Source organism: Macrosteles quadrilineatus, unplaced genomic scaffold (assembly GCF_028750875.1).
Source record: "Macrosteles quadrilineatus isolate MER2022 unplaced genomic scaffold, UCM_ALF_1.0 Scaffold_1__1_contigs__length_201487025, whole genome shotgun sequence".
In the NCBI taxonomy this organism is placed as follows: domain Eukaryota; kingdom Metazoa; phylum Arthropoda; class Insecta; order Hemiptera; family Cicadellidae; genus Macrosteles; species Macrosteles quadrilineatus.
This window is the reverse complement of record NW_026542594.1, coordinates 144555274-144579667: the sequence shown is the minus strand read 5'-3', so window position 1 is coordinate 144579667 and position 24394 is coordinate 144555274. Positions and strand designations below refer to the sequence as shown.

The 24394-nt window shown below is 38.0% G+C and overlaps 1 protein-coding gene across 2 annotated transcripts in view; it reads right to left on the bottom strand.

The window, feature by feature from the left end:
- LOC128986349 (DNA-directed RNA polymerases I, II, and III subunit RPABC3) overlaps window positions 1-24394 on the bottom strand; it is a 101740-nt gene extending 77346 nt beyond the window's left edge. Inside the window, exon 1 of one of the 2 annotated variants that reach the window (XM_054406681.1) lies at window positions 24194-24394. In XM_054406681.1, the coding sequence (XP_054262656.1) occupies window positions 24194-24266 (73 nt within the window). In that variant the 5' untranslated portion in view covers window positions 24267-24394. Of the gene's footprint in view, window positions 1-8980; window positions 9001-24193 lie in introns of those variants that run through there. The other variant, XM_054406690.1, reaches the window with a different exon arrangement.

The following is a 24394-nucleotide window of genomic DNA, read 5'->3' as shown; positions in this document are numbered from 1 at the left end:
TACTTAATATTTTTGTTCAAAGCTTCCATGCTTACTCGAAGTCTTTCTGTGGCAACTTGGCGTTCTTTGGGCCGTTCCCTCACAAACCACAAACATAGGTTTAAACAAACCAAAAATAATAAAACATGGGTAAATTAAATCAATAGTTTTGGAAATTAATATGCATTTCATAAGAGTTGACTGGCCATTACGTTATCGCAGTTGTTGCAAACCAGGATATACGACGTAAAGAGATGAAAACTTAGTCTATAATTCGACATAGCCTGTATTGGACAACAAATAACTATGTCCCAACAATGACACTCACAAAATACCAAGTAAATCCTTAAATTTAGGGAATACATTAAAAAACCTTAACGGCGATACGGGGTAGATATTTCGATTACACCATCAAAACTTTGATTCGAGAGTTTATTTCATTCCTCGGCTCAATAAGTCCCGAACCTATAGATCCAGAGCTCGGAAACCGGCCCTTAGATGTAGAAGGAAACTTTAAATGCTGACATTTAATATCTTTTATCCCATGTATATTATATTATATAGTCAAATTGTTTCATTTTTACAATATCACTCCCTTCTCTTCTCAGCCCCACGCGATTTTGGCGGATACTGATGAGATTAGGGTGATTACAACTTTCATTTCATTCAGCTGACTTTATATTATTTTTTACTATTCCATCTAATTTTTCTGTGATACACCAAACCTACTGAAAAAGTCACACAAATACAGCATAAAGTATCATACAGCAGCGTCTAATTTCTCATCGTAATTTGCAAACACGTAAACATATAGCTACGAAATGAAATGAGATTAATACAGAGGTTTTATCCCTCACATTCGTTATAGTTACGGAACACAATTATTCATCACAAATAAAAGCGAGAAAATAATGTAGCCAGTCCCGAGGCGCCAAGCGATGACGGCGGTTCACAAGATGACCTAGTTGTTTATTGATCTGGGCGTTTAGCGCAACCCCTAGCTGTTCACTGTAATATCAAATTGCAATGGTTTTTACAAATTAAAAGAATGATTATGGCAACATCATGCTGAATCATTAGGGAAGTGAATACTGAATTAGTTATTTGTGTAACTAGTGTGCGAATGTGGCACTTTGCTGCACATGAGAGAAATGTTTATGCACGAGCCGCAGGCAAGTGGAAAGTTTCTCGAGTGCAGCAAACGGCAGTTTGCACTGGCGTTATACATTATATTTATCCTAAAAGTTACTATAAAGCATAGAAATAATTAGTCTTTCAAACACTATACAACACGTTTTTAGGTAAGGTTAAATCCAAGCGTTGAACGAAATGGGGAAAGCTGCACCAGCTGATAGTAGTCGTAGTATCTCCACAATTTTCTCAAGCGTACACGTATTACGTGCCAAATAAAAGCAACACAGAAAAATGCTCTTGCTATGCCTCGCTGCGATAAAAAATAACACGATTTAGTGTTTTTAAAGTTTATATTAAATTGTCTAATGAAAATGGTTAAATTGTTTTCTTAATGAGGCCATACTTTGTGTCGTTTTAATTTTAAAGATAGTATTATTTTAAAATGAGAATCATTACAAAACACATTTATTAAATTAATAAGTGGCCTTTAACTAAGATAATACTGAAAGATTCCTGGAAAAATCGTTTTGGATTCCAAACTAAGTAATTTTTCAAAACAATATAAACTTGTGTTCGACAGTAAAATAGTCCTGAAAACATATTAATAGATAGAAATTTTTACTGGATATCACTAGTAGAACCAAGTTGATAAGAATTTTACGTTTTTGAAATATCGATATCGCATAATACATCGCAGTGAATAGCGTGTGGGCAAGTTATTGTAAAAAGTTACTAGGTGGAAAACTCACTCACAATCAGGTTATCTAGATGATTATTGGAATTAGTTGCAAGCTTTTTAATACAGTATATAATAGAGTGTGTTGTGTTGTGTGGGGGAGGGGTCAAACATCTCAGCTCCCTTCGTTGAAGAACGGGTTTGTACACTATGAAGCCTAAACAGTTGTCATTACTAAACCCAATTATATGCAAATGTAAAATTACTGCAAATATTGCAATTACCGGTTGCAATTTAGCAACACATTGATCGCATAAATGCAGATATTTACGCCAATTCTTTAGTATTTAAATGCGATAAGGAGGCTAAAATCCAATATAATGAAGTAATGTCATTGTCTGAGTCATTTAGAGTCTCATATTCCGCACCATAGCTATAAGACGAATTTATACGTCTATCATTCCTATTTCCAACCATAAATAATTAAAACTACCCACCTTAGTGCGAGCGCAGTATCCAGCAAGATAATATCAAATATTATCCCTGGTTCTAACTTTAACTATGTTTTTAGACGGGTGTTATAGGTAAGAGATCGACCTAGCATTATACCTAGACATTAAAAAAATGAATTGATAAACAAGTCCACAAGGTGTACAGCTGTGGGGACAGGGCCCAAAATGGCCCAATTAACTTGGTTGGAGGATTATGTTTAAGCTCTATCCTATATATTAATAGGCAAGCATGTTTCTTGAAAACCTTTTTTCTCAGCTCGTGTGCATCACATGAAAAATCTACGCATACTGTTAGAAAGATATTTACTTGTAAATGTGCGTACAAATTAAAATAGGCTAAAAAATAAGCACAAAGTGAATTTAAAATCAATGAAAAAATAACATGGTCCTTTAGGGTTACCATGCGGGTGATGAAATAACAACAAAATATAAACAGAAAATAAAAACAAATGGAAGAAATTCCCATAACGTGTTTTATTTACAGCATGGGGTGGAAATGGAGAAGTTTGTATCATGCATTTTTGTTCGAGTTTTCGACCACGGGCAACATCTAGTGTAAAATAAAGTTTTAGGTTAACCAATGTTATTTAACTCGAAAGATGAGCATTAAAATATTTGTCTCTGGATTACGGTTTAGCAACATTCTTTGACAGTAATAGGCAGGCTAACTAGTAAATGCTAACTAGGCCTGGTGTATTTCATTGTCGAGGCAATTTCATCTCAATAGATAAACTTTATAGAGCGAGTGACTAGGATCAAATTTCCATATGACGTGTGTTCGACGTGATTGAGTAACGAACTAAACACGGACTCGCAGTTTTACAAACTGGTAGAAGACGCAAACACACGTCCCATCTATCATATTCCAGCCGTATAGGTAAATGCACATACCAGGGAAAAAATCCGCAAACTCCAAACCACTAACCGATCAACGTCGTCGTCGAGAGAGCGGCGTGGCGCGGTGACGAGGAGGTCGTATGAATGGTTAAAAAGCCGCAATATCGACCATTCACTGACACTGGCAGCGCTGTAGCTGTAACTTGCGACCTGCGGCTAAAACATCAATGAATGATGATTAACAGTACTTCAATGATGGGTTCTATCGTAAAATACAATAATACCCCCGCCGCAGCAAGCGAGTTTCCAATGGCCTCATTTAATTTTAAATTAAATCTATTTCAATGTCATTAGGATTAACGAGTACCTAGGTTTGCTGCTAAAGGGAGGGTGATAAAGTGTGTTTTAGTAAAATACTAGCTGTGTGCCCGTTCTACGCACGGGGATCTTATAGTAGTCAGTTGAAACCTTATTATATAAATAACAGCAGTTGGTTTGCATATTTTCAGACGTGCTGGCAAAACTATTATATATAAAGAATACCCCCGCCGCAGCAAACCTGCAGACTAAGCAAATTTCCATTTGACTGATTGGATTTACACTGAAATGTCTACTTAAAAATATAACATTTATTCCCGATTTAAATAGAATTAGTTTAACAAGAACTTAGGTTTGCTGCATCAGGGAGGGTAAAACTGTTTTTTTTTTTTTTGTAAAATGTTAATAGTTAGTAAGAAATAAAAACATTTTCCAAATTTGATCAAAATATGTTCATAAACAAGCAAACTACAACAGTTTACTCATTCTCCATAAGAATAACATGGGAATTTTAAATTTACAGTTTTTTGGAATTTTCTCCGTAACCATTAGGCGCATAATAACGCTTCAATATACTAAATTATTTGTTTTTTGAAGCTCTACAAAATGGTTTGGAAATTAATTGCTAAATTTTATGTTTTTTTGGTCAAAATTGGGAAAAACCTATTTTTACCCCATAAAACCCCCCGTAAACACCCGTTCCCATGGTCTGATCATGCTGGATCGCGAACTCGTTCGAATAAACGTAGGTTTACACGTTTGTACCAAATTTCATCAAAATCGGATCATTTTTGCTCGAGTTATCGTGCTGACGGACACACACACACACACATATATATATATATATATATATATATATATATATATATATATATATATATATATATATGAATTTGAACGGATGGTGTTTTTGGCCTCTAGGGACCTCAAAACGAAAAAAAAAATCGGTCCAGCGTCCAGGTCTTACCATGAGTACTACGGTAATAGCTTATTCCCTATATGGGAAATTCGCTAAAAAGCAAAACATATATAAACACTTTGGTGACAGTTTAAACGAAACAATCTCATCCAAACAGCTTTTTGTTATTTAGAATATGATGTATTCTCTAAACGATGTTTGGTATATGTAGTTAATATTACTGTAGAAGGAAATGTGAACAAAATCACACAATGTTGTGTTTTTGAAAGTTTTTAATTTGATTTCCTAAGTAGGTACCTAGGCCATGTATTCTAGGGAAAAGTACCGGTATCAAGGATCGTCGTCGAATAGGTTGTTATGAATAATTGGGTTGGCCTATGTACCCAAGATACAGTCTTATTGGCCTATTGGCTGTATGGTTCAGCGATTGTAGCACATAGGGGTCAGTAGAAACCGAAAGTGACACATTGGAAAAGCGAGTTTAGCATCATCGGCAAACCTCTGTTAGAATCACCCACTGCAGTTATGATTTTTCACTTTACGCTTTACACAACCGCCATTGAAACGCCGTCAATTTAATAAACGTAAGTTTCCCAGCCCTTTACATCACTGTTTCAAGGTCTTTTTCCCGGTTATCAAAGCTTCAGATCAATTTTATACACATAGAATCTCTATTTCATTTTACACATTATTGAACTTGCGATTAATGAAATCCTTTATGTAAGGAAAATAGTTTTTAATCTCACTTGGTTTTGGATTTTGCTTTCAAAATGTGATCGGAAATGTTTGCGGTATTTGTAAACAACCTTTAATGTAAACATATCAGTGACAGCTAGAAAAAATAATCTTGATCCGAACAGCTGTTCGTTATTTCATTGATGATTAAGTGATGAACATTGGACATTGGGAGAAAACTTGACAAAAATCGCACGAAGTCGGGTTTTTAAACGTCCGTCGTTTTATATACAAAGTAGTGACGCCATATTTTAATGGATAAAGACAATCTCGCCAATCCAGTGAATACATTAAAATTATTTGGATCTTGATAGGTACTCTAGTTTTTCAGGAGAAGGCCGCGTAAAATGGCTCTTGGGCCGTGACAGACAGACAGAAATTTAGATGAGACTTGTTTCGGTTTGTTTAATGTATAAAACGTAAAAATAACCTAAAAGTTTATGATTCTGAGCAATGTACAGACAAAACTCTAATTTTATTTATATAGATTAATAGCTTAGTTTAAGATTAATAAATTAGCCTGGGTTGATCAAAACACATCCATAAACAAGCAAACTACAACAGTTTACTTATTTTCCAAAAGAATGGCATGGGAATTTTAAATTTATAACTTTTGAATTTTTTCCGTAACCAATAAACGTAAAAACACTTCAATATACCAAATTATTTTTTTTAAGCTCTTCAAAATAGTTTAGAGAGAAATTGGGAAATTGTATCTCTTGATGGTCAAAAATTAAAAGAAATTAATGTTTACCCCGTAAAACCACATTCACATAGTCCCATCACGCTGGTTCGCGAACTCATTCGAATAAACGTAGGTTTACATGTTTGTACCACATTGCATGGAAATCGGATCATTTTTGCTCGACTTATCGTGCTAACGGACACGCACATATGAATTTGAAAGGATGGCGTTTTTGGCGTCTGGGTACATCAAAAAGTAAATCGGTCCCGGGTCCAGGTCTTACCATGAGACCTACGGCAATAGCTTATTCCCTGTATGGGAAATTCGTTAAAATGAGTACCTGTGCTTTGCAAGGGGATTAAGAGGAAGAAGATGCGTGATTTTCTGGGACTTTAGCGAAGAGCCGAATGTACAGTAGGTCTATGGGGCTTTGATTATTGGCCACTGGAAAGTAAACAGAGAGTACTACCATAGATACTACTCCTTTTATCTACGTTACTACTTGTTTTAAACTCATTTCAATCAAGTGTTTGGCAGTTTAAACGACACCTTTAATGCGAATAACGTAGACATTACAGTATTCTTAGATTCCATAGGAAAAAATGTACTTCTCATAACATTAACCTTTAACGTAATATCGTTGAATGCCCGTGGCCAAACGCTTGAAGTAATTCAGATTTTAAACTTCTTCATTTACAGTGTTAATTTTTTTTAGTTTATATGTAAAATGCATGATACTTTAAAAAGCATAAAACCTAAAATTTTAAAAAAATGTATTGTTTAGTAATTCAATTAACATTCATTTTATATGGGAATATCTAGTTTTTGGTTTATTACTCAAATACCAAAAGAAATAGACAGTATGTGTAAATAGCAAATTTGTTCAATCCTAACAGGACGCTTTAAATGACATGGCTATTTGACATATGTTTCCATTAGATTTTTTTGTATTTACAGGGCTACCAACATGATAAAAAATAGACAAAAATAATATTGAAAATTATTACATGTGACACATCAGTGTAAAGCTGTGTTTACGAGGACTATGAATTTGCAATCAGAACGGGAAAATGTTTGGTGGTTCGAAAACACAGACGTCAATACGCGAAGAGTTCACAAAAATTGCCGCCATTTTGAAACGAATTGAGATAATTGAGTTCTGTTTTCACCAAAATGTCGCTCTAAGCAAGGCCTTTCTAAAAATGTATAATGAAATATGGGCTGACATAAGGAAATTTTGAGATTCGAACCCGTGACCCTCATTTTTGTTACATGTTCTAAGTATTTTAAATAGATTCTTCGTATGCGATTTAGGAGGGGGGGGGGTGGTAGTTTTGTATATATTATTTGTATCATTATAATCTGACTTGAGGCTAATCCAATGCTAGAGAACAAAGACGTTCGCGACCGTAGAAAGTCCTAATATACAGTTACTGATATATGAAACTTGCTTTTGGTCGCCCATCTCCTACGCATTAAAACTATACAGGGCGGAGCACATGAAAAAAGCCCGAAATTTTAATCCCCAAAAAGGTTCACTAATCTTAAGCATGGAAAGAGCCCGGGTCTCCACAGGTACCTGAGGAGGAGGACGCTGACTCGTGTTCTACAATTGTGTTGTGTTTGGTTGGGTTAGGTTAGGTTAGGTTAGGTTAGTTTAGTCACAGAAAACGTACTACTATAGCTCAGAATGCCAACCGCATGGTAAAAAGCATTAAGCGGTTTGAGAGAGCTTTGCCTGTCAATCCGTAGGCAGCGCCACCAGTGTTGCCATGCAATAGCATAGCAACGCTGGTGGCGCTGCCTACGGATTGACAGGAAAAGCTCTCTCAAACCGCTTAATGCTTTTTACCATGCGGTTGGCATTCTGGGTTATAGTAGTACGTTTTCTGTGGTTTAGTTTAGGTTAGGTTAGGAAACAGACTATATCTTTTAGTAATGTAAATATCTTTTAATAATCTATATTTTAATAATGTATCTTTTAACAGTGTATCTTTTAATATTGTAAATAAATTGTATTTCAACTGTGTTAGTGGTTCTTTCCCCTTTGAATAATCGTTGTGAAAGTCCTAGGAAGAGCCCGGGCTCTTTTTGCACCGCCCTAGGAGGGACCTTGGAGGTCCGGGCGCTTTTCAATCGTCTACCTGAGTTTTTGGGCACTTTTCATGTGCGCCCATATAGGTGAGGGCTGAGTTCCCAAAACACGTCTTTGCACATCCAATGTAAAGAACACTTACAACAACATTGAACGATTTGGATGGAACAACATGGATCCATTTTTTTGCGAATGGTCCTAGAAATTTAGCCTACTATCCGCCTTTCGTCACTCGGCTTAACGTGGTGCAGGGTCACTGACAGGTACTGACTGTACTACACTACTGTGTTCTTTGCTGCATGTCTTGCAACATAGACCATAGACTAAAGAATTAAAATAAATTAATATTTAATTCTTTAGTCTATGGTGACAAGAACTCCCCCTAAGTAACCTCACTAACAGATAACATGTAACATAGCAAACTTAACTTATAATCCACCGCGTTGAGGCAGGACAATCGAATAACATATGTTTTCAATACCTGAACGACGATACAATCGTTCATACACTATGGAACCATTAAAAATCACTTCTTTCATCACTCCTGGTTGTTGTGTAATACGAGAATAAGTTAGCATATTACCTTTACCTACTCTCAGTGCCCATTAATAACTTGAACTTTGAATGTAAAGAAATGTCGATGTATTGCAGAATGATTACAGGTGGCTTCTGAAAATGGGCCTTTATGTCAAGGATGGCACTGAAAACCGTTACTTCTAAAAGTGTGTATACGCTACATTATAAACCAAATAGTTTAAATAATGGTTTCTTAAATTGTGATTAAGTCTTAATATACATCTAGTCATTTAGTCTTGTGATCTGAGCATTTAATAATGGATTATTATATTCTAGTTATTAATTTTTAATTTAATCTATTATCGTTAACTTAAAAAAGTATACTTATGTACTACTAGTCTTTGTTTTCCGTCAAACCCCAACCATAAAAATGCAAGTGAACAACGACTGGACTTCCCCAGACTGCGATAGTCTACAAGTCTCCTAAGGACTGTAGGTAAACTACTAAAAATCCTCTACCTTTGACGGTAAATGCTGGATACACAAAAGTTAGATAATTAGTAAGCCTACTCACCTGACCATGGTGTCGGTGGTGGACCGAGGCAGCGGTGCGGTATGGTATGATGGTATGGTATGGAAGGTGGTAAGACAGCAGCGCTGTACGCAGCGCCGCCGCACCGCCCTGTATCGACCATACCCAAACCCATACCCATACCCGTGACCTGACCTATGCTGCTAACAGTTTACGATATTGATTCTTTTCAACCGCCACTCCAATATGAAATTGTCTTAACGTATTAATGAAGAGTACAATGGTAACGCCAGATATCAGGGGCACACGCGCCGCCTCAGAGGCACTGTATGGCGCCAACAAGAAGCTCTGAATGAAATCGATAAGAGAATTCAACTCTAGCGAAACAAAGTAGAGCAATTTACCGGTTACTTGTTATTGTAGAGCAACATACCGAAACACCGCCAGTAGTGTTGCAGTAGTAGTCTAACAGGCATCAGCTTCAACTCGTACCTACTTGGTAACACATCGAGTGCTACGTTTTATCACCGATTCCAAGTTCATAAACAAAATAAAAGAAGAAATTCCGCACCAATTGTTATGTATGTATAGAAGCTTTGTATGACCAAGCATGGATGAATGCAGTAAGGTAGACATTTTAAACCCATTAATTAGCACGCACACAAAGGGCATGGTTGGTCCTCGTATGTTTCTGGACACAATAGGTAGTTGGCAGTGTTTCTACTACTGTTGGCCTACTTGAATATTGGAAGAACCCTTATTTAAAATATCAAAATGTACCAAGTCAATATCCATGTTACCAAGTCAATTACAAAATATAGTTGTGACTGGACCCTGAAAAGTTAAACTGTATTTAACTTGTTATCAGTATTTATAATTCCATTTTATAAAAAAAATATTTAAAATTGTGTAACCTACTTTAAACATCCCAATTATACATACAGTATAGAAAATATAAAAATATTATTATTATTTACTTTAACGTTTCATGCAGACATTTTGGTGACCAACTCTTAATCCATTGAACTCAAACTAATCCACGGGTTATAGCTCATTTGAAGTACCAGCCATACATTTAAACTCATTCAAAGTATGTTATACCCTCTTATATATTACCTGCAGGTCAATATTATCAACCCATCTACATAAGGAGATATGCCCTAATAAGCAGTACCAGAAAGACATTTGAAGTCATACACGATATTTACCCACATATACAGTACTAGCAAGACATTTGAAATCACCCACAATTAGCTCCCATCAGCACTATCTATAAAAATCTATATTTACCTTCATTAGCAGTGCCAGTACTATCAAAACATTTGTAATCTTCTCGATATTTACCCTCATTATCAGTGCCAGTACCAGCAAGACAGTTTGCCCATGAAGACCTCTCGAGATTTGCCCTTATTAGCAGTGCCAGAACCAGCAAGACACTTTACCCATGAAGTCCTCTCGAGATTTACCCTTATTAGCAGTGCCAGTACCAGCAGGACACTTTGCCCATGAAGTCCTCTCGAGATTTACCCTCATTAGCAGTGCCAGTACCAGCAAGACACTTTGCCCATGAAGTCCTCTCGAGATTTACCCTCATTAGCAGTGCCAGTACCAGCAAGACACTTTGCCCTTGAAGTCCTCTCGAGATTTGCCCTTATTAGCAGTGCCAGTACCAGCAAGACACTTGTTCTTGAAGTCCTCTCCAGATTTGCCCTTATTAGCAGTGCCAGTACCAGCAAGACACTTTGCCCATGAAGTCCTCTCGAGATTTGCCCTCATTAGCAGTGCCAGTACCAGCAAGACACTTGCTCTTGAAGTCCTCTCGAGATTTGCCCTTATTAGCAGTACCAGTACCAGCAAGACACTTTGCCCATGAAGTCCTCTCGAGATTTACCCTCATTAGCAGTGCCAGTACCAGCAAGACACTTTGCCCATGAAGTCCTCTCGAGATTTACCCTCATTAGCAGTGCCAGTACCAGCAAGACACTTTGCCCTTGAAGTCCTCTCGAGATTTGCCCTTATTAGCAGTGCCAGTACCAGCAAGACACTTGTTCTTGAAGTCCTCTCGAGATTAGCACTAATTAGCAGTGCCAGTGCCAGCAAGACACTTTGCCCATGAAGTCCTCTCAAGATTTACCCTCATTAGCAGTGCCAGTACCAGCAAGACACTTTGCCCATGAAGTCCTCTCGAGATTTGCCCTCATTAGCAGTGCCAGTACCAGCAAGACACTTGCTCTTGAAGTCCTCTCGAGATTTGCCCTTATTAGCTTTGCCAGTACCAGCAAGACACTTTGCCCATGAAGTCCTCTCGAGATTAGCCCTTATTATAAGTGCCAGTACCAGCAAGACACTTGCCCTTGAAATCATCTCGAGATTTACCCTCATTATTATTGGAACATTGACAATTTTGCATCTGAACTGTTTAAATGTACATTGTTTCAATATCATGTTTTTTACTTTTTATATTAAGTTGTGTTCATGTTTATGATTGTGTGATCAAAATAAAAAGTGTGGATTCCTTTCATTAATATATTTGTTTCTCATCCATTTAAAAGTTTATTCCCATAAGTCACCTAGAGAAAGAATGCCTTGGACAAGTACGTATCAATAATTATCAGTGCCAGTACAGGCAAGGCACTTACCGGAAGGTTATGGGGGTTTAGGGAGCGGGAGAACCTTTTACGCCGTTCCGGCCAAACCTCGCATGCGGGGTTGGTTCGGCAGATTAGCCACACCTAAACTCTAAATCTCAATTGTTAGTTGCGGAGAGCTACCTTCTGCCACTGGGTGTTGGTCCACCTACAGAACCAAGTGGCCCTAGACTAAGGTGTAATGATCCGTGCTGATAGTCTCGTGGCACTGGGGGCCTAATACTCAGTGTCTTAAAGGAGCCTTCTGGGAACCAAGGGGAACCCAATCATATGAAGCCCTTACCTCTCTAATCGGGTTACTGGGGAGGTGGACCTTAGATACCCAGTTATCATGAGAACAACGTAGACGATCTGCCTCCAATGGAGGAGGAAGGTCTACTGAAATATCACGATGACGACAAGCTCGCGGAAACCAGAAAGGAACGAAAAAACGACTTCCCAGGGGCGACGGAGGATAGCGGATGCTTTAGCCCAAGGCGAAAAGGTGCTATCCAGAAGTGAGATGAGGCTGACGGTGGCTCCCAAGCACCCGAACCCTGTAAAGCCATTTCCTCCGGGAACCAGGATGCTGGGGAAAAAGCAGGGCGAGGGCGGCACTCCCAAAGCTGACTTTAGTGAAGCCTCCATAAAGAACGGTGGAAAGAGGGGGCGAGAGCACCTGACACATGAGGATGTCTGGGGCGAGAAAAAGAAGACGAGGACGAAAGAGGGAGAGGGCACGGGTGTTTCACAGATAGCACCGACACCCACCTATTTGCAGACACTGTCTGTGGAGAAGATGTCCATCGCCAGATCTGAACACCCGGACAGGAAACGGACGGGGGATGAAGCCAACAAGGGAGAGCTGTCCAGGTGGGCCATTCGTGGCAAAGACGTCAGGATAAGCGGCTGTCATCTTGAAGGCGGAGCCTTGGTGGTTGGCTGTGCTAACGCAGCCATAAAGGATTGGCTGGTCAAGCAAGTTCAGGAGCTGGGTCCTTTCGGGGAAATCTCAAAACAGCTTGCCCCAGCCAGAGACCTTGTGAAAGCTGTGAAGGTATCAGCGTTTGTTCCCACCTCAACCGGGGCAATGGCCAAGAAGGACGTGATGCAGGGCCTCAAGCTGCAGAATGACCTTGACACGGACCACTGGGCGGTTTTCGGCGGAAACTCAAACCCCGACGGACAATGCCTGGTCATGATATTGGCAACATACAGTAAAAGAGAATGCTGCAGACACCTACCGGTGCGATCACGGCAGATTTCCTTGGGCTGAATATGAAGACCCTGCGGAAGGTGGTTGGCTTCATCTACACAAGATGGGAATTCAAGTTGAAAGCCTCTTATGCAGGAAATATGGCGAGGAGGAGGATACAGCCTTCCACGTGATATGTATGTGCCCAGCCCTACAAGGTCTGCGTATGAGATCCCTTGGCCTATTGACGGGAGATCAAAGGGAAGAACAGGTTACCACAGTCAAAAAAGTTCTCATGGTTCACTAAGGAGACCTGGAATTTGACGGAGAATGAGGACCTGTGAATGAGGGTGCACAATAAGCTGTTCCAGCTGCGATGCATTACCATGGTCACTTGTAAGCCTGGCCCTCTGTAAAAAAAAGAAAAAGACACTTGCCCTTGAAGTCCTCTCGAGATTTACCCTCATTAGCAGTACCAGTACCATCCAAACATTTAAAATCTTCTCGAGATTAACCCTCATTATCAGTGCCAATACCAGCAAGACACTTGCCCTTGAAGTCCTCTCGAGATTTACCCTCATTATAAGTGCCAGTACCAGCAAGACACTGCCCATAAAGTCCTCTCGAGATTTACCCTCATTAGCAGTACCGTACCAGTACCATCAAAACATTTTAAATCTTCTCGAGATTTACCCTCATTAGCAGTACCGTACCAGTACCATCAAAACATTTTAAATCTTCTCGAGATTAACCCTCATTATCAGTGCCAATACCAGCAAGACACTTGCCCTTGAAGTCCTCTCGAGATTTACCCTCATTATAAGTGCCAGTACCAGCAAGACACTTGCCCTTGAAGTCCTCTCGAGATTTACCCTCATTATATGTGCAAGTACCAGCAAGACACTTGCCCTTGAAGTCCTATCGAGATTTACCCTCATTATAAGTGCCAGTACCACCAAGACACTTGCCCTTGAAGTCCTCTCGAGATTTACCCTCATTATAAGTGCCAGTACTAGCAAGACGCTTGCCCTTGAAGTTCTATCCAGATATACCCTCATTTTTAGTGTCAGTACCCGCAAAATACTTGCCCGTGAAGTCTTCTTAAGATTTACCCTCATTATCAATACCAGTACCAGAAATATATTTGAAGTCTTCTCGAGAACCTCATTAGCACTACCATCAAGGCAGTTGAAGTCATCCACGATTGCTGGTCAATTGATCCCATACCGGGATTCACCATCACAAGCAATTATCAAGACATTTCAACTTATCTACAGGGTAAATTATGCCCTTATTTGCACATTCAGTCAGATATTTGAAATCACCTGAGGGATACGCCCTTTGCTGTGGGATGGGATGACTCATGAAGCATGTTATAATGTTAACTTTATACGTGAAATGATACTGAAACGAAACATTGAATGAGGCATTGAGAATAAATGAACAAACATTTAATTTGTATAAATGTTTTAAACTTTGTATGTAGCATATGATTGATCTTTTTTTAATTAAGGTTAAATAACTGTGAAAGCCTGCTTATCAGAGTATCTGCTAACCCTGTTTCCCCCTATAAGACGGTTTCAGGATAATTGTCAATTAATTACCATAAAAAAATATTGGAATGGAGAATGGAGTGGATCCAGAGAGAGGTGGTGATGGTCCAAAATTTCAAATAATAATAAAGCCGATGAAAAAGGAACGTAAATAAATAAGTCCAGAGTTAAACTAAACATTAAAGGCATCGTACCTACTGTATGTACCAATGGGCATAGATACCGTACCAACCATCGGGGCATAGGTGTTGGCTTTCACGTTTTTGATTGTTGCTGAAATAAAGCCAAATGCTACAACCATTAATTAACCAACATGATTAATCGCACAATACTTCCTTGACCATTGGCAATATTGACCAATGCAGTTCTTAGCTAAGCGGAGTCGGATGGGTGACACTGGCGCGCGAGTGTGAGTGAAATCAATAGCGGCTGGTGGTGAGGGGGTGAGGCGGGGGAGGGGAAACAGCTGAGCACCGACCTTGACCTTGACAGCTGCATTGATTCGCTATCCACGTGCAACGCTCAGGCTCAACGCTCAACACTCCGTTGACAAGAACCAATGTTATAACAATTACAGTAATTTAATAGCTCTACTAGGGCCTAGTAGTAGAGATTTCTCACTCAGATGCATAGCCTCAATAAATATTACAGTGCAATAAGCTACCAAGACAACACTGAATACGTCTCTATTTTGGCAAAGGTTTAATTAACTCTAAAATAGTAGAATAAAAAGATTGGACAAACTTAAGGAATGTATATCCATAACCAGCAATAACATGTTTTCAACATCGAGGTAGACTTCTGGAGTGATCGCGCCCGTGTTGAAGCGAACCGTTTTTCGGTCCGGCCGCGAGTAGCTGTGAGCAGCCCGTGGTAGGCAAGAACGCCAGCGCTAAGATGGGCGGGATAGGGAAAATCGCGACGCGCGCCTACTTTTATTTTGTTTCCAGACGACATGATTTTTTTAGGACAAATGAACGATTGAATTGTATTCTCTAATAGATTGTGGTTCTTTCGGAATTAATTTCATTCTTACTTTCACATCAGGTATATTTTTAAAACACGATTAACTTAAACTTTTAGTGTAATTTTCTTGTCAGTGACATGTTTTATTTTATTTTATTAAAAACAAATTGGAATATTTCCCTAACACATTTGTATAATATTTTTAAACATTTTTTGGCTTTTGAAATAAATTTGGATAGAGGGTCATAACAGTCCAATTACTGTAATAATTAGAGATTGGTCTCATGTTTATAAATTAAAATGAAATAAAAGGCAATAAGAACACTTTCAACGAATCAAAATAATTTATTATTATTAAATATACATTTATCTATTTGAACTCAAATAAGATAAAAAACATTATATACAAACATTAACACCTTAATAACATTTATGTCTAGATTTTTAGATCTTAAATCCTAAACATTTCTAAACAAAATCAGTTTGGTTAATTTTTGTCTTAACCCAAGATTAGGCAAGTTAGAAGCACTTGTAGCTTCCCTGGCTTTGTGATGGCCAATTACCTTTAAAAATAAACTACCAATTGCTTTAATTAACATTACTCGATGGTTTACTTCGTCTAAACCATTTGCTGGGTGGTTTTTAAAAATCAAATCTTTGAAATGACTACTAGTCTGAATGAGTACTTTTTGGGTGTTCAAGTTACGATCCGACTGAATGTCAACCAACTTGTAAATAAATTGAATTATTTTGAATACCTCTACTTATACTCTCACCAATATTATGAAATATTATTCAAGACATTAAACCTATAATTTTTAACAATATATCCGAAAACTTTGTATTTATTTACCTGTGGAATCCGATGGTCGTCCCCTTTGCTTGCATATTTGTACAATTAATAGCTGCACAGGATGTTACCATCTTGGAACATTGGGAACATTTTAAAACTGAAAGTCCAGTGCATTAAAATATCAACAAACGATGGCAGAGATGATAAGACGCCCAACTCAAGTGTGCGCTGCTCGTAAACAAACAAAAAACATCTCGATCCTATCAATGCCTGGCAGTGCTACCACTGCATTCACGAAAAATCCCAGATTTCGGGTTGTCATTCATGAAATTTACCCGTTAAAATCTCCAAATATTCTTCTTGTTTTTAAAGTATGGCAAATCAATTTGATTTGAATGAACATTGGTCGTTTGTATAGCTGAAAACAAATTTATAAATTTAATCTTAAACATGATTGTTAATTTTACTCCTAAAGTACATGTGGAAAGGAAAGTATGTATTTTCGATAAGATCCTATACAAATACTTATTAATAAACGTTCTAGATTGTTTTCTGAAAATGCATATCGACAAAGCTACACAACCGGGACCGGGTACTCCGGGAGTGGCCGCGCGGTGGCGGCGCGGTACCGTCCCACGCTCGTTTCCAAACGATTTAATAATGACGCAATCATTTTATCACAAATTGGTTGATTTGAAAGTTAAGATCAACTCATTGGCTACAACTTTCCCGCTAGAAGTTTGTTTGTAACCCAAAAATAAAAATTTTCCTCCCTTAGTGACTTTTCCATGTCAGTCTCTGGTAAGTCTTCTATATTTTCAATTATTAAAATTCGAAATAATTAATACAATAAAAGATATTTATACTGTCAGAATCCGATGTTTATGTAGATTAAGAATATATAAGTTTTATTTGACTGGAGCTTTTCCGTTGAGCTACAACAGCGAGTAAACTGCAGCGCGCACGATACTGAAATACGCCCGAATTCGTTCTTGCCTACCACCGCTTTCCAGCACGGACCGTTTTTGCCCCATTAGGCCGGGGCCACACTTGTAATTTTTAACCAGCGAGACTGTTTTTTTCCGTTTTCACGTGCGACGCGATTTTTTAATGTTACGCACGTGAAACAGTTTTACCGTGGCCACACTCGTCTTATGAGATAGGTTTTTTGGGCAAACCAGTGAGACTGATAGAGCATGCCACACTGGCAATAAAAATCGTCCGTGTCCGTGATACGCACTCCTTCCCCCTTCCACGCTCTCTGTACAGGTTAAAACTAGAAACGTCCGTGGAAAAAGTTCAGCGAGATAAGATGAGTGTGTTCACTCCCATAAGCCGCAATGCCCCGCGACTAGTTTAACGTGCAACGCCCGTGGAATGTTAGTAGAGAATACACGTGCAATTCCGTTTGTCAGTCTCGCTGATAAAACCAGTGAGACTGACAAACGCGTTCACGGACGTTTTTACTCTAGTGTGGCCTGCCCCATATACCGTAATGTATCTCTCAAACCCACGGGTAACGCCCGTGGAAAAAAATCAGCGAGATAAGATGAGTGTGGCCCCGGCCTTAGCGATCACTCCAGAAGTCTACCTCGATGGTTTTCAATTACAATTTTCAATTGTAGGGTAAAATAGGAGACAACTATTTGCAATCAAGTAATCAACAGGTGTAAGACGTGACATTTATATTTCATTATGGGTAGGCTCTGGACCATACAGCAACAATAATAATGGTTTAATTCACCTCTGTCAATATGGTCCTTGCGTAGTTTGTCACTACTGCAGTTTCGTGCTCGTGGAGCACATCTTCAGGTAGGTGAAGGTTACAAAAAGTTAAAACATTTTCCGCACGTGAAGGTCATGACTTGTCTTCTACCGGCGCCGGACCCCGTGTGTAACGTTATTAATGTATTGGCCAAGTTCATAAATGTTTTTCGTACCGTTCGTGTGTATGTGTTTTTTCTGTGTGTTTTCAAAAATTGACGACATTCACGTGAGGAAAATGTTTTAACTTTTTGTGACCTTCACCTGAAGATGTGCTCCACGAACACGAAACTGCAGTAGTGACAAACTACGCAAGGACCATATGGACAGAGGTAAATTAAACCATGACATTTATATGTACAGTAATGAATAATTTTGCTTATAATAATTAAATGAAGTATTTTAACAAATTTGAAATGGTAAAAATACCTCCTCCGCGGTAAACCTGCAGAGTAAACGAGTTTCCATTTGCCAACTATATCTTCATCTAAACGCCGTGTCGTGTGTTGAATGTGTGTTCATATTTATAAAAACCAAGTAAGCTAATCTAGCTGATTCAATGTGAGGCCTAATTTATTCCCTAGACTGAAGTGTCTGACTTGACTATAACAGGTAATAAAAACACATTTACACGCTGCATGGTTTAAGAGATACAAAGTAGTATACTATAGATGGTTTAGGAGAGTATACACTGGATGGTTTAAGAGATACACAGTAGTATACTATAGATGGTTCAGGAGGGTATACGCTGGATGGTTTAAGAGATACAAAGTAGTATACTATAGATGGTTTAGGAGAGTATACACTGCATGGTTTAAGAGATACACAGTATAGATGGTTCACGAGAGTATACGCTGGATGGTTTAAGAGATACACAGTAGTATACTGTAGATGGTTCAGGAGGGTATACGCTGGATGGTTTAAGAGATACAAAGTAGTATACTATAGATGGTTTAGGAGAGTATACACTGCATGGTTTAAGAGATACACAGTATAGATGGTTCACGAGAGTATACGCTGGATGGTTTAAGAGATACAAAGTAGTATACTATAGATGGTTTAGGAGAGTATACACTGCATGGTTTAAGAGATACACAGTAGTATACTATAGATGGTTCACGAGAGTATACGCTGGATTGTTTAAGAGATACAAAGTAGTATACTATAGATGGTTTAGGAGAGTATACGCTGGATGGTTTAAGAGATACACAGTAGTATACTATAGATGGTTCAGGAGAGTATACGCTGGATGGTTTAAGAGATACACAGTAGTATACTGTAGATGGTTCAAGAGAGTATACGCTGGATGGTTTAAGAGATACACAGTAGTATACTGTAGATGGTTCAGGAGAGTATACGCTGGATGGTTTAAGAGATACACAGTAGTATACTGTAGATGGTTCAAGAGAGTATACGCTGGATGGTTTAAGAGATACACAGTAGTATACTGTAGATGGTCCAAGAAGGAAATTCGCTAAAAACTACAAAGACTTAATATATTTTGTGTGTTTTTGCTTGAAGCATGGGGCCCCCTAAAGAGAACGGCCCTTGCAGCCGCGCTCTTCATACATGTCTAAGGCTGGCTCTGATAGCATAGTGATAGTCAATGGTTATACCGTGATAGCTTCTAAGGTATGAATAAGCAACGGTTTTGGGAAAACTTCACAAATAAACTGGCTAAAGAGGTTTATCATAAAAAAAAAAAAAAAAAATCAAGCAGCTACAGCATTCTTATTAGTATCCTAATAGGCAGATTTTTTAGCCTATGAAAAGATTAAGCACAAAAAACATTTTGCAGCAACAAATTTTACACCTTGGCTAATATGTTACTATAGGGGTAGCCTATAAGGTAATTTGGGTACCAATCATGCCTAAATAGGACGGTGGAACAAAATCAATATTAGATTTTCCATGTTTTATTTACATGTTTAAGATGTTCAATATCACAGAGTGGCAGAAGTTTCTGACAGATTAAGATAGAACAAATGACAGTCCAAATTTTGAAATAGGAAGAGGTATCACTTAATAAGGAGCTTCACTATTAAAATAAATAATTGTTGGTCAATAATCTATAATCCTATTACAATAAAGGATCCATACATAATCTCTGTTACATCCCTTTCTCAGACAACCTAACCAATTTTTACGATTAAGGTGTCATTTCAAAGCTTATGATCTAGCATACCTGCAAATACTGTAGTAATTAAAAATGGTTATTTCCTTTAGGGCTTCACCCCTCTAGCATTTGATTTTTTTTTTAATTTGCTTTCAAAGATTCAGTGATGCTAACCATCTTTCTTTATACTGTAACAGTTTAAATGTGAATTAAAATGTGAACAACCGGTCTTTCAGTTGAATGTTTCACCACAGTTAGATTGTAAACAAGAGACAAACAGTTTATGATAGAAAATATATTTTAAATGGCCAACTTTTTATAGGTCTAACTGTAGTCTAATTTAAATAGGTAAGTCACCCTTCATGTTGTAGATATAAAAGCAATAAATTTAATTTATTGTAAATTAGTAGTTTTATTCACCAAAACTGTCTCAGACAATACAATCTTCGAAATATAAAAGGGTATTGCATTATTTGTTTTTCCTCGGAATTGAATCATATAAAAATGTGCAATTTGCACACCGTACCCCTCGTATGTGTGAAAAAATAAACATTTTATTCATTACAGTAGTGGTTGATCGTAAATATATTCTTTCTTGCTCAGTGGCGGATCTAGAACAGTCACAAGGGGGGGGGGCGGACTAGGGTGTCTGGGGGGTACCCCCCTGAAAAATTTGTGTAAACTAAGTCTCCAAAATGGCAGTTTTAAACCATTTCTTTATCCAAAGATAGTGTGACAAATATTTTTAGGCAATTTGTATGCACAACTGCACTACATGCAGTAAAAAAAATATGTATATGTATGCCCGAGGGCGGGCGGTCGCCCTCCCTCTGGATCCGCCACTGTTCTTGCTTGCCCACAACTATTAAAAATCAATCATCTATTATATTGTGTTCAAGTGAAAAGGTCAAATTTATGGTAACCATTTAAGGTCGTTGACCGAAGGCCCTTCAAAATAAGTTTTGAGTGTCTAGATTTCCTAAAAATATAGAATTCCTTAAGGGCTCTATATTCCACAGGCTGATTTCCTAAAGGGAGGCCCAACATGCTTTCAAGTTTACATTATTAGTAAATATCCCTGTAGGGATGTTTAGCTACTCCTGTAGGTAAGACATAATCCTGGGACCGATTTACTTTTGTAACTTTGATGTTCTCAGAGGCCAAAACACTGTTTATATATTTTTATCCATGAACATGATAACACGAGTAATTTTAGTTCAATTTTTGATTACATTTGGCACGAACGTATAGGGCTGTATATAGCCTACATTTGAATGATTTCCCGAACCAGTAAGATCAGGTCATGGTAACAAGGTGCTGTTATAGGGTTTTGAAAACATTCAAGAAATGTTTTTTACCAAATTTCCACCCTTCAAACATAAAAATGCCAAGTTTTCATCACAATCATCATGTAGAGCTTTAAGAAACAAATCAATACCTAAAAATTTTGTATTCTGGAGTGTTGTTGTAGGAAAAAGGTTATGGAGCAAATTAAAAAAAGCTGTACCGTATATTTAAAATTTCCATGTTTATCTTATGGAGAAAAAGTAAACTGTTATGGGTTGCTTGTTAATGGATATATTTTGATGGATTTAATAGCATACTAATAACAATTTTCATATAAGATAGCCTAAACTAGGTTTTTCTTTCCCTGAAGCAGCAAACCTTCAGTCTTCAGTCAGGAAAATACCACCATGGTTAGCAAACTAAGTGAATTTAAATTTACCTGGCTAACTTTCACAAAAATATTCCCTTAACATTGTCAGATTTGTTTCATATTTAGCCTAATTTAATGAGTACAGTACTTAAGTTTGCTGCTACAAGTTTGAAATAATGTGTGTTTTTTTATTGAATTGATAAATTAGTATTAAATAAAATAATAGATTTGCCAAATTTCATTAAAATATGTCCATACACAATCAGACTAGGCCTACAACAGTTTATTTATCCTCCATAGGTCATAGGAAATTAAAATTTACAACTTTTGGAATTTTCTTCGTAACCGTTAGGCAATAGGCATAGCATACAACAAAGCTTCAACATACTAAATATTTTTTTTGTTTAAGCTCTAAGAAATGGTTTGGAAAGAAATTGCAAAATTTTATGTAGCGTCAAAAATGGGAAAACCGAAAACCTAATTTTTACCCCATAAAACCCAAAAAGAAACCCCGTTTTGATAATCTGATCATGCTGGTTTGCGAAGTCGTTCAAATAAACGTAGGTTTACCACCTGTCTGTTTGTGATCTCAAAACAAAAATATAAATCAGACCCGGGTCCAGGGCTTACCACGAGATACACGGTAATAACTTATTCCCTTTATGGTAAATTTTCTAAGTAGGTAGACATTTTATCATGTATCTCACAAAGTAAGCCTATGTGTTATTACTGTACACTGTTAGTTATAGTCCTCGCCACCCTAACTTGAGGCAGCCCAAGGTCGCACTAGATATACGGCCTTGGGCTGCCTGAAGTTAGGGTGGCGAGGACTATAGCCTATGTGAGCTTATATTATGCTGCAGTGAAATTGGACGCAAGTATATGTTTTAGCATTTTAAATAAATAAATAGCCAAGTACCTACAAGTTTAGATTTTATAGCCTATTCAAATACAAAAAATTATTGTTTTGAATTAACTTTAAAGCCTACAATGAGTAAAGATAATTTTAAAAATGTAGGAAGATACTGATTTGATTGAGGAAGGCATATTAAAAATCTTAGGAAAAGGTGTCTTGTGTAATCTTTTTGATTAATGGATTGCTTGCTCGCAGTAGATACTTCTGTGTATCATTGACTAGTCAATGACACTTCAAACAATTTGAAAATGTTTTTTTTATTGTAGGATTATTAATGTAAAGTAGCCAATAAAACTCTTTTTATACATGGTAGCCAGCAACCTCAGATGTCAAGAGTAAACGTTATAAAGGAATCATTGGTTAGACACAGTGGTGAAAAGATCTCCAACACACTCCATCTTCAGTACATCTTTCCCGTCACATGATTTTGTACAAGAGCACTGTTAACTATCAGTAGGTCGACCATCCAAATTCCACCACCACTGCTTCCACATGCACTGTCCCCAAAGCACTCGTATACCAATCCGTAGGCCTACACTTGAAGATTTCCACAATGCCTGCCTCGATCAAACACTTTTCAGAACCCCACCATTGAACGAATGAAAAATAGAACCACAAAACTTTCTTCCACATACTCTTTCCATTGGTTGCAAAGCATTGGTATAGCAGCTAGTTCACTAACAAAAGGAAAACATGTAGTCCTAGTTAGTGTCTTTACAAATAAACTGCATGACAAAGTTACAGGTGCCCTTCCTCTGGAACATAGCTCCAACCATGTAACAACTCCCCCAACAGGGAATGATGTTGACACGAAACTCAGATATATCAAACAGGCTCGGCGGACATGCCACCTGTCACAAAACCACCATGAGGAGACTCGCAAGGCTCCTCGCTGTTGAGCTCAGGAACCTCGGTCTGGTAAATGCACCTCTCTAGCACATGGGCCCAGACCTCAGCACCGTGTGACAAGAGCACTGATTGGACAGCAGAAATCAGTAGGCGGCGTTTGCACGAGCGGGGAACGCAGATGTTTGGCATAGGTAACTACTTACAGAGGCAGGGACTCCATTAGAGGCTTTGTCAATGATTCGCTTGATATGCTTGCCAAAAGACAACTTGCTGTCAGTCGTAGCGCCAGGGTTTTTGGCATTTCCATTTGGCTTGGTCTCCAGTTGGACATAGCCACTTGTACAGTAAGGACGATGGGAATCCTCTATTTTGTTAGGACCATTGTCTCAGCCTCAAGCTGTGATCCCTCATCCACTCGGAGCATCACCATTCCCGAATGGTTAGCCTTGCTTCCTCAACATTCATGTCTGAGACGAGAGCATCAACATCGTCGGCATAGTGTAACAATAAAATATAATAGGTCTAATGGTGTTTTTTAACAATAAATGATTTTCCTCCCCAAGTGTAAACACGATAGGCCTTGTCCTAACAACTTCATAACCTAATAGTCTAATTCAAAACAATAACTTACTATAAGGAATTGGTTTCAATTTGCACCGTTTTCAAAACCAAAAGTACGAAACTGGATAAGCCATTTTTTTTATTTTATGTATGCTATTATATGACTGTAAGAGTGTAATCCACGAATATTGGCGGAATTGTATTAAACTCAGAATCTTATAGGTTAGTTTTAATGCAACAGTTACTGTCTTGGCATACCTCTGTCAAACTGCTTTCCCGTTGGGTCGATATCTTTGACATTGAAAATATCTTCAAACAACACTCCAGCCATGGTGGAAAAAGCGACCAAAACTTTTAAATAGGAAAATCTTCTAAAACTTACACGAACAAAAAGGCTAAGCAATTTTAAGTTCTTGCAGACGACAGAAAAGGCCGGGGCCGACACACGACAGCCGACAT